General features: G+C 33.3%; 1 protein-coding gene across 1 annotated transcript; it reads left to right on the top strand.

Moving 5' to 3' along the window:
* The first annotated feature begins 6,101 nt into the window (after nucleotides 1-6,101).
* On the top strand, nucleotides 6,102-11,576 carry LOC137402158 (transient receptor potential cation channel subfamily M member-like 2). Its single transcript, XM_068088637.1, has 4 exons — nucleotides 6,102-6,218; nucleotides 7,946-8,120; nucleotides 9,195-9,276; nucleotides 11,478-11,576. The coding sequence occupies exons 1-4, from the start codon at nucleotides 6,207-6,209 to the stop codon at nucleotides 11,518-11,520; spliced, it is 312 nt and encodes a 103-aa protein (XP_067944738.1). The 5' UTR covers nucleotides 6,102-6,206; the 3' UTR covers nucleotides 11,521-11,576.
* The last annotated feature ends 461 nt before the right edge of the window (nucleotides 11,577-12,037 follow it).

Below are 12,037 nucleotides of genomic sequence, written 5' to 3'. Positions count from 1 at the left end.
AGCACCTGGCTTGTTCTAGTCAAAGATCAACTGATATCTATCAAGACAGCTTATAAATGAGTGAAACAGTACACAAAAGTAAACTCTGTGTACTGTTTCACTCACACAGAGAAAATAGGTTTCTGCTTCCAGTTTAACTCAAATGGCAGCTTATATTATACTGCTCCAGGAAAGAGTGGAACAATTTCTGTTATTTTAGATGCCAAGGTAAATGAGTACTCGACTGGACCAACATCTCATTCTGAAGGTTTCATATTAAGTAAACAATAAGTAATAACTCCAATTTCGTATATCTGAATGCATTTGAATTATTTATTACTTGCTATGTTGCCATTTTAGGGTCTTGTAAGTTATACAAGTCTTGACATAGTTGAGAATGAATCAAGTGGTATCCTGAGTAATTTAATCAACAATGCACAAACATTAGCATGGTTGTAATCAAATTAATTAAAACAGAATAGTCTTTGTCTAGTATTGGAAGAACATCGTGTGAGCTGATGTTATTAAATACAACATAGAACCATGGATAATGCACGTTCTTCTTAACTCACTGGATTTTCTGAAAAAAATTTGAATGAGAATTGTGGCTGCCATTTTTTTAAATTATTAAATTATAAAAAGAAGGAAAATAAATTTTGACAATTTTTTACATTGTTTCTGTTTTACCTTAAACGTGAAATTAAACGATTGCTAACTCTTTTATGAAATTAAGATAGCATTTCATGTCTCATACAAAGTTTCATCCGTTACCGAACAAGGCATTGGATTATCTCCAGGAACTCAAGCTAATATAATGCTTCACAAATCTGATTGTAAGACGAGTCATACATATGGAAGTATTTCAAGTACTTAAACATTTGAAACTAAACTTTGTAACTTATGTTTTTATGTACCACCAACATTTTATTTTCCTATGATAAATAAACTAGAAGTAGACCAGCTTTTTTCCAGTACAAAATTTTTAGGATTTTATTATGGAAATTTTTAGAATTTCATACCAAAGTTGTCTTAGGAAGAATATTTTACTATATCAGGATCATAATTGCATTTTAATAAAGAGGGTAAGAGTAAGATTAAGAGCAAGAATGAAAACAAAAATAAATTTAAAATTGAAAAAAAAATGAGAGAAAGAAAAAACAAAAGGGATATAGAGAAAAAAGTGAAAAAAATAAAAAAAGTGAAGAGATAGAAAGAAAAAAACAGGAGAAAAAGAGGGAGTGAGAGGGAGAAAAAGTTAGCACCCACCAGTTCAGTCTAAAACTACAAGCAAGCCAGTAGTATCATACCTAAGAAATGCATTCCAAATTGTCTAAACTATGAAATATACCGTGTGTTAACAATTAAATTCTTGTCATCACTGTTAAGGCTGTTAGAGCTTTTCTGTAACATCATATTTAAACAAGGGCATGTCAGCAAACGCCGTGTGCTTCAATACTCCTCAAAATTATTATACCCTGCAACTGATGAATTAATATTTAATGTTTGCTAGTTCTAGCCACCTAAAACGTTAACCTTTTTCATTTTTTTTTCAAAAACAGATTTAGTAGGTTAATATAATTATTTTTAAACTTTTTTATACATGTAAATTTGATACTTTGAAAAATAAAACTTGTACGAAAACCTGAAATGTTGCTGCAGATACTGCTGGTAGCCTTTATTCCATTGTTGGTGCCAATTCTTGCATTTGAAAAGAAGAAAGATATGGAAGAACTGGTAATGGATAAAAGACAAAGCATCTACCCAACAAACGCTGTCATGGCAAAGCAGCTCAACCAAGGCGACTCTCTTTTAAAGGTCACACTGTGCGGATTCGGCAAGCGCAAAATCTCATACCCAAAAGCAATCTACAAAACCCTTTGTGCGCCAATCATGAAGTGTGTTCACTATGCCGTGAGTAACCATCACATTCTCGGCAATAGCTGATATTTGTAGCATGTAAAATGCAAGTAGGTGCTTAGGCTTAAATAACCAGGTTGAAAAGCAAACTTAAAGAACAGAAAAAGCATAATATTATTATTCTTTATTATTTATCTTCAGGTGTTGACTGATGTTCTAAAAAAGAATCAAGCAGATTGACCAACCAGAAGCTGAGATATAGCCAACCAAACACAGGTCTACCAAAAAACATAAGTGTTTTAGTAATCATTAATATATGACATATATAATCGACTTGTGTGCCATTGGTCAATTAAGCCAACTAATGCGCTCTCCTATAACAATCACAGCGTTTTAATTGATTTAATCCCTAGAAGTATATAGAACAATCAAATTGGGTCTAACAATCATTGCTCTGAGAATTCCGAACCAGTCCCTCTGACATGTAGATTAGTTTTAGCATAAAATAATTACACGCATCTATTATGTCGCAACATTTTGCTATCTTGCTAGTTCAGCTCAGTTTTGTTGTTCTCCTACTTAGCTTCCCTATTCAGACTCATCTTTAGCGTTGTTCAGATTTTTTTAACGATAGCTAATAAATGGAATCAATTAAATCAATCATCAATCTCGGTTATCATTTGGAGTTTTCTACAAATTATATTAGTTACATCATTTATTTTATACGCAGTTATATTATTATTTTGTATGATATGCATTATGATTATTATATTAATCATAAAAAATAATCATAGATAAGATAATTGATCAATAGAAAAATTAAATCAAAAGTTATCGTTTTCTTTTCTTACAGCAAGAGCAGCACGGTCAAGTTAGTATTTTTAAGATTATGGCTGTAGTGAACTTACAGTCTGTTAATAGTGACGATAATCATGAAAATCAACTAAATGCTGCAGTAGATACACAGTAGAAAAATGATGAATAAACAAAAAGTCACATTCCCATTTCTTATTCTAAACAAACTGCAACTCGCGGATGTCACATATAGACTATACACACGCCGTTTGTTGAACAGATGATCTTCGGAGCATATCCGTGGAGATCGAGTTAAAATTTGAAGCACAATAGTCAAAATCTGTTTTTCTGCTTTGAAAAATCATGTCGAGGGGTTGTGGGCAAATGCCTTTATCACACAATGTTTGGTTGATTTTTCTGAGAAACCAGAGCTAGTCTGTAAGTTATTTACTATCGCGATAAGCGTTTCACATCTCGTAACCAAAACAATCATTATACGTAACAGCGGTAAGGGTGCGCAACTCCAGCACCTGACCATTAAGTCGATTTCATACGTCACAGTTCTCGGGATTTTCGAAGGGTTTTTTCTCTGATTCTTTATTAGGTAGACTTGTGCTTGGCTGGCTATATCTCAGCTTCTAGTTGGTCAATCTCTTTGATTTTTTTTAGAACATCAGTCAACACCTCAAGATAACTAATAAAGCATAATAATATTATTCTTTCTCTATTCTTAAAAGAAATTTTGATAGGTTTTATTAGGAATTGTCACTATTTTCTATTACCTGTGATTGCTTTTGGTGTCTGAGGTGATCTGACTGCTATGATGTGTCAAGGTTAAAATTGAAAAGAAAATTGATCAGTGGTTAAGTCGCTCAAAAGGAAAATATGTTTGGAAATGACATCACTAGCTGCTATCATTGTTATAGCCAATATTGGCTTTTGTGTTGAAGTGATAATTTTTTTTGTTTCTCCTCTGTCAATATATTTGCAACTATAAACAACATAATTGCGCATGTCCTTCATCTGAGAATTTTGATTGTCATCATATTTTTATTGTTTCAATCTTTAAATATCCTGGCAATCAGATCACCCGCAAACATCAAAACCAGTTGAAAATGATAAAATAATAACAATACTTTCTGATAGCATCTCTTAAAACTTTTTGAAAGTTAATCTTTAAGCAACGTTTTTATCTATGTTAGTTGTTAATTGCTAAGTAGGATATTTCTGAAACAAACAAAACTAATAAAATTGAGTTAATTGAATGGTTTACTAAAATTTATCTCCTAAACTTACAATAAATAACATTTTTAGTTGCATCTTGGAACTCAGATAAAAAGTTTTTATTTGTACTGGTAAATTCTTCATACTGTTTTTGCTTTAAACTATGCAGTGTGATAATTGCACAACATGGATAACAACAATGTAACAACAAAAGATTAATAGAATAACAAAATAAATCAACCTGAAATCTAAAAAGATTTTCGGTGCCTTTATAAACTTTCGATGAATATTTTGACAGGTAAAACTTTAGTAAAACCTGTGTACAATAACTTAAATTGTGTCCAGTTTTCACAGAGAATTTTTGCAAACAAATTATTAAGGCATATTTTATCTTTTAGAAGAATTTCAAAAGGTATTTTAACTAATTCACTCCTTCAATTCTATTAGCTTGCTGGTAGCTAGCTTCAAAATCATAAAAGGTTTTCTTTGACAAACCGACTTCAGCAAAATTACTTGCGATTAAAAAATACGTCCTTTAACTTATGCAATTATTTTTTTAATCGACAATCAAATTTCCTGGTATATCAGTAATATACCAGGTGAGCGTAATAACAAGCGATAACAAAAAACCAGTAGTCACATATTTAGGCTGACCGAAAACAGCTTCAAAACTAGAAATAACCATCACAATCGACACACAAAGACACATCTAAACGCCCCTCTACCGAGCTAACCAGCTACATATGGGACCTCAAAGAAAGCGGCGCTGACTACCACATTGCCTGGAAAATTTTATCATACGCAAAGCCTTACTCTAAAAAAGGGGAAATTGCAAGTTATTTACTTTGGAAAAATATTTCATCATTTACACACCCGAGAAGGCAATTCTAAACAAACGAAGTGAACTAATATCTACGTGTAGACATTCTAAGAAACATCTTTTACGAAATAGCGTTTCATAATATACCCAATCCATCTAGCTTTTAATACCTGAGCTTTTATTTCAGTTTACCAGCCAATGCAAAATTGTGTGTATAGTCCTCACTAAGCATTTTATCTGATGAGTGTTACACACCTTTCGTGTAATCTGAAACTTTTAGTAATTTTTATGCTTTGTCAAATTTTAATAAATTACTGACCAAATTTATACATGTAGGTATAAAACTTGAAGCAATGTATTGTTGTAAATTAGTATATTTGGTAGTTAGTAAAGCAGGAATGTAAACATTTGGCAAGAGCAAAAATTAAACGGCTTCATTGACAATGACCCTTAAGAATATTTGAATTATGCATGTTTTAGATTGCTTTGCTGGCATTTTTGACGGTATTTGCTTTCTTTATTATGACCGAACTCCGACCAATTGATTCCTGGGGCTTCAATTCCACCAACAACAAAAGCATGTGCTTAGATTATCGTCCATGTTGCATCGCTGGGAATCTAAGCTGTTTGGAGATAATCACCTATGGTTATGCTCTTCACAGCCTGATTGACAAGCTAAGACAGGTACTTGATGAGGAAGGTGGTATTTGTGCTAATGACAGTAGTTCTTGAAACACCACCTTACTACATTGCAAATAATTTATATTATATTACAATAAAAATATTAAGTAAAGTATAAATAAAGTATGAACATTAAGCAAAGCATAAATATTTAATACTTAACTTATTTACTATATTTGGATTAATTTGCAAATTAATAATAGTATTACATGGCTATATTATATTAATAACATGATTTATTAACTGTGACAGGTAAAAATTTCTACTAGTTGCAACATCAGTGACAGCAGTAGCTGAAAACAATAAATCACTAGTAATGTTTTAATAAATGAGTATCTAATACAAGAAAAGTGCTATATGTGTGCCGCCGTTTGCTGGAAGCATTCCAAAAGAGAGGAAATGTGAGATGATAAAAATTATCCGCAATAATATAACAGTGATAGCTGCGGGAAAAGGCAACCGAAACAATAATACTATTCAATTATTCAGTTGAAAAAGATTTCCCTATAAAATGGCTGCATATATTTCTAATCACTTTGGAGTATTATTGTTACAACGATGTTGATACTTGTTGTAAATTTTAAGCAGTTTAGTTAAATATTTATTTAAATTTTAGATAACGAAGAAGAACAAAATTAGTCGCGTCACAGATTGGTCAAGAGAGATCGCAATGATTCGGGACATGTCAGCATTTGCCATTCTCATTGTCAGCATTATTATGAGATTTACTGTCAATGCGCAATACTTTAGCTGGGCTCGCTGGTTTTACTCCTTCTCATTTGTTCTATTCTTTCTACGGTTCACCGAAGTTTTCTATGTTATTGATTCGCTTGCTCCAAACTTTACAATCATGATGAAAATGGTGAGTACACAACTTAAGAACAGGAAGTAAAAGCACCAAAGCTTCAGTTTTCTAAGGTATACATTAACTCAGGCTACATAAGGAACTACAAAATTATTTTAAAATTTTCATCAAAAAGCATTGTATTCATCTACACGCTACATACTTATACAACCCGCTTCATTTTGCCAATTGTGCTTGAAACCATTGTGGGGAAGAATTTAAAGCATTTCGTAAAATATTGGTGTTCATGGCTCAAAACCCGGACACTCAACTAACTGTGTTACATTGATGGGTTTGCAAAATTGTGGAGTAGTATTTACTGCAATAACACCGTTGTTGTGTGATGTTAAAAACGCACCAAAGAAGAAAGAGTAATAAGAGCCCCACACATATCTCTGGCTTTTTTATTTAATATGTTTCCATGACTCGCATGATGCATAAAACAGCTAATCCACAAGTTAACTGCATTGTGGAAATGGCATAAATTTACAACTTGAGCAAATTTTTGCAGTTCACAAGTGCCAAAACAATTTATCGAATCCATCTTGCCTGCGAAGGATGGAAAAGTCACTTGCACATATATGCGCATTGATATTCCATTCTAAGCATTGTCTCACTTGAGTGATTTTTTATTTTAATGTGAGTAGCTCACATGTCAATGCTCCAAACGAATGCTGCTCAGCCAAGCAATGACAAGACTGTGTGGCTATTTATGGAGTCATTATTTAGGTTAAAACTTGACCCATGGGGTCAAGTGCTGGCATTAGATGCTCGCATTAGATGCTTCATGGTGCGTGTTTTCATTGAAAAACTCGATTGCCAAGTAGTTCAACTTGTGCCAAACTCCAAATGAGCATCATGTGTGTCATGGAATGATAGTGATTGCGCTAAACCAGGCTAACTCCAACCTTGTTATTTCCGTTCTTCTTATAGATATGCCAGGATTTAGCTAATAAGATGTGCAAAAATGGACCTTCGCTAGTAATTTTCCCATGATTAAGGAAACTTGCTCAGAATAAATGTCTTCATAGATTGTTGTTGGATAATCGTTGTAGCAATTTGTGTTGAGAATGAGAGAAATTCTGAACTCTTATCAAACTCTGACCAATCTAAAATCATGCTCGTTATTCTCACCATCCAAAAACTACATGTGGTACAACTTTGCAGTGGTAGAAGTGTGTTTTGAAAAAGTGATTTTTGTCTGAACTGAACACATAATATTTAGTTTCGGATACTGACACTCTGCCAACTGCATCGAGCCAATCACTATTTGGATTAAACGAATAGTCTTTACCATATTAAGAGCAGTGTTCTGTGATGCTAAACATTCTCACAAGCGGAGAGAATTATTAAAGCATACTACCGGAGCTTAGCTCTTTATCTACAGCGCGTGTAATATAAAAAATGAGGCTCACTGAAAGCAATGTTGTGCTTAATTGGCAATGTTTCAAGTGTTTCAACCAAATGCACCATGATCTATCTACATATAAAAAAAAATCCAAAAACATATTTTTAGTTGATTAAGGATAATTGCCATAATTTAACACATCAATGGATTGCAGTTGTGAGACCAGTTTGGAAAGTCGCATTGAAAAAAAAATTGACAACCTCACTCGTGCTGCTAGCATGCTTTGAGTGTAACTTTTATTTTGTCGCTGCACAATAAAAGTCGCTCAGGACTCTTTAATATTTTTAGGTTCAAGAGGAAACAGATAAAATGGTAGAAGTGATTATTTATATTGCAGATGAGTGAGCTGGGATTCCTAATAGTTGTTCTTGTGACGATCATTCTTGTCTTTGGAGTTGTCACTCAGGCAATCATATTTCCTGAATCAGTTCTCAATGATGTTCTGATACGAAATATTGTCTACAAACCATATTATCAGATGTACGGAGAGCTGTTCCTTGAAGATTATCAAAGTAATTTCATTTAAAACTATTATTAGCCATTCTTGATACTTACCTAAATATGTTTATAAAATGAGAAATGAAGCAGACCTTTGAAACTAAAGCATGTGTACTTGTGGCAAGAGCAAAAATTTTTTTGTTATTAAATGGTTTTTTGACAAACAAAGCTAGATTACGTTCTCTCTACATCAAGCTGTAGCTATAAGCTCACAGCTATATAGCTGTGAGCTATATAGCTGTGAGCTATATAGCTGTGAGCTAGCCTTCAGGCATTTTATATTTGCCAAATCGCACGCCTGCTCCACAAATTGGTCATCATGAAATTTGGTTAAAAAGACACTACTCTGCTATTGCTATTTATCTATGGTTCAGTACAACCATAGATTTGCTAAAATATTTACTGGAATAAAGGCAGGGCTAGCCGACTTGCTGACAAGAGTGTTGGATATAATCAGCCATATTGGTAGACAACTCCTGACACTGACAACTAAAATTTGACATTATCATATCTACCAAGTCTACAGCCATGTGCAGAAGCATGGAGCCGCCCTTAAAGTATTTACATTTCCAAACTTCAATGTGTAGTTATGCAGCTTAGAATGTAGATACAGTTAATATGTTATTATCATTTTAATGCTAAAAGTACCCTCTATATGATTAATCTAATGTTTAACCTGCTAAATTAAAGTTAAACAATAAACTGCTATCTATTGTTTATTGGATGCATTTATGCAATCTGCTAAATACGTTTTCAACGGGGAACAACTCTTTGAACATGTTGGTGGCCCTGACAAAGGCCATAGCATGTATGAATACTCTTTATAAGAGACTCGAGGTGATTACTGAAGCCTTGTAGTCTCAGTACTTAGTTGGCAATGTTTTTGCCCTCTACGACAAGACGACAGCGGTTGGGCATGGATGCAACCAACATTTCTAGTTCTTTTGGATCAATTTCTCTGTGCCAAACTCTCACAAAGCCCTCCATCAGTTCTTTCTTAGTCTTGAGCTTCGTCTTGTTTAGTATATAGCTGCTATACGCTGCCACAGATTTTCAATGAGACTCAAACCTTTATAATATTTTAACAGCGGGATTCACATCTATTCTTCTTGGTTTCTACATGATCCTGACAAACATTTTTCTTCTTAACCTGCTGATTGCCATGTTCAGGTTAGTTTTTTATTTCATATAGTGGTGTGAAAGATAACTGTGCCTGGTGTCTTTAGTTTGTTAAGAGTTATTCATTGAGCGATCGTGAAAACATGAAAAGTGTAGTTGTGACGTCAGAAGGTCTCAAGCTCTATGTTCGTCAAAAATTAAGCTACACTAAAACATATAAAAACCTTCAAAATACAACAAATGTCAGCTATTACCAAAAAATAATAGAAATAAAAAAGGAAAGCTATTGCCATCTAATAGTTTGAGTCTCCTCCAACAATAAAACAAGAGTACCATCAGTAAGCAGAAACTAGTGAATGGTTTACTTTAGATAATAGTGCTTGTATGGCATTTTGTTTAAAGTAATCCAAACATGTTGTATCTGGTCCTTATCTATGTTTTCACTTAAACAGCACAACAATATAATTGTTGAGTATTAATTTGCTCAAAGTTTTTCTCTATTTTAATCTGGGATCAACATTCTCATCTGGTGCCAAAACACGGTTACCAAGTATTTAGGCTTTGATGAGTCAAGGTTGCTGACTCCACAGCCTCATAACTAAAAGTTGACCTAATTCAGAGCTATTCAAAAGTTGGGTTGTAGCTGCATATTTTGTCTTGAGAAAGGTTAAACTCTTTATACAAGTACTTTGCCTTATATATACTATGTAAGACAGCATGAATCTTTTCAGCACCAGTTAAAACCAATCAATAGTGCATGGATGCAACCAACATTTTTAGTTCTTTTGGATCAATTTCTCTGTGCCAAACTGATCAGTTTTTAGAAAGTTTCAACGTTAGTAACAATTTTTTCAAATTCAATTTTTGTGTTTCCAAGAACAACTGTGATACATTCAGATATTTGTTTTATCAACCAATCACTCATCTTCTTTATTAGCTTTGCTTTGGTTTGAGTGACTGAATAATGGATCAGCGCTCTGCTATTGAGGCATTTATCAATTGTATAGTCAACCAAAGTCTGCTTTTTAAAATAACTAATTTTGCTTTTCCACAATAAGGTGTAACAGTATTGGCTGGCATATAGCAATTTTTTAAATGAAGTCAGTAGCAAGCCACAATAAAGCTGAAGATGGCAGCTGTTTGCATGTTTTCACATTTTGCATATTTTCACATTTTAGTATTGTTTGGTATGACACCAAAATTGAAGTGACATGACATTTTACCCTAAACCAAGATAGGGAGGAAACGATTAGGTATATAAAGTGGCTGATTCTACTAGCCACCCAAATAATAAAATAGCCAAGTTAATAACAGCTATTCTAATGTATTTTAGCTTTTACTTAATTTTTTCCGGTTAGCTACCAGTAAAAAAAATAAATATTAGTCAAACTCGTCTGAAGGTGAACAACCTTTAAAAAACTTCCTGAAAGTTGATGAGACATATCAACTACACTTTTCATTAAAACGTAATCTGTTTGTAATAATTGTTTGAGCAGAGGTCAGCTATGCTGAGACTAAGCTTCTACATGGTAACCTGGCCAACTATGCTAAAAAATATTTTTAATCTGACATCCTAACTTATTTATCAATGAAAAAGGGTAAACCTTTGCGATGTAACACGCCCAAATATTTGCAATCAAATCTTGATAATTTTATTCAGAAACAAAAAAAACTATACAAAATAAGAAAATAGAACAAATTTTTAACTACATCGGTAAACTAATTTATTTTGAAAAAATTCATCAACAGTTATGGAGCTTTTAAGAATCAAGCTAATACATAAATGCTTCACCATCTGTTACTTGATTAACAGTTTTAGCTTTAAAGTTTAATAAGTTAACCTGATGCTAAAGCTTGGCTGATCTTTATTTACATCAGTCTATCATTTAGGTCAGTCTATTTAGGTCAGTCTATTCAGGTCAGTCTATTAAGGTCAGTCTATTTAGGTCAGTCTATTCAGGCCAGTATATTTAGGTCAGTCCATTTAGGTCAGTCTATTCAGGTCAGTCTATTTAGGTCAGTCTATTCAGGTCAGTCTATTTAGGTCAGTCCATTTAGGTCAGTCTATTTAGGTCAGTCTATTCAGGTCAGTCTATTTAGGTCAGTTCATTTAGGTCAGTCTATTTAGGTCATCTTTTTAGGTCATTCTATTTATGTCGGTATATTTAGGTCAGTCTATTTAGGCTAGTTATCTTTCAAACTTTTTCATCATTTTATGCCGCAATAATAAATTTGTTCATAATGATTGACAGCCACAAATTTGCCAAAGTTCAAGAAAAGGCTGAACTTCTGTAGAAGTACAATTTCTTTGAGGCTTTGGCTGAGCACTTTGACCGACCATACATCCCTATTCTTGGGTCACTTCTGCAACCATGTTTGAACTCTGACTGCAAAACTTTGTCTCGACAAACATCAGAATTCAGTGAGTAACCACACACCCTCATTAATGTTTTATTTTAATACCTTGTTGACTACTTCCAAACTGAAACGATTATACTAAAACAATTTAAGGGCATCAAAATAGTTTTGCTTTATGTCGAGTTATGCAATTGTTGTGTCTCTGAATGTTAGAATACCTTTTTGTTGTATTGAGTTTAGTTTGGTCTTCACGTATTCAGTCGGAACAAAAGAGTTTTACTTTACGTAATTCAACATGAGTGTTCTTGGAATTGGTTTGCTCAAAAACCCCAAATATCAGTTGACCTTGAACTGAATTGAAAGGAAAGAGAGTTTATTTTATTTGTTGGTGATAAAAAAGGGTGGTACCTTAAACAAATAGGGTTGTGATGCAAGTGAGAGATGATAATGAGAT

Source organism: Watersipora subatra, chromosome 8 (assembly GCF_963576615.1).
Source record: "Watersipora subatra chromosome 8, tzWatSuba1.1, whole genome shotgun sequence".
NCBI lineage: Eukaryota > Metazoa > Bryozoa > Gymnolaemata > Cheilostomatida > Watersiporidae > Watersipora > Watersipora subatra.
This window is presented reverse-complemented; position numbering and strand designations above follow the sequence as displayed.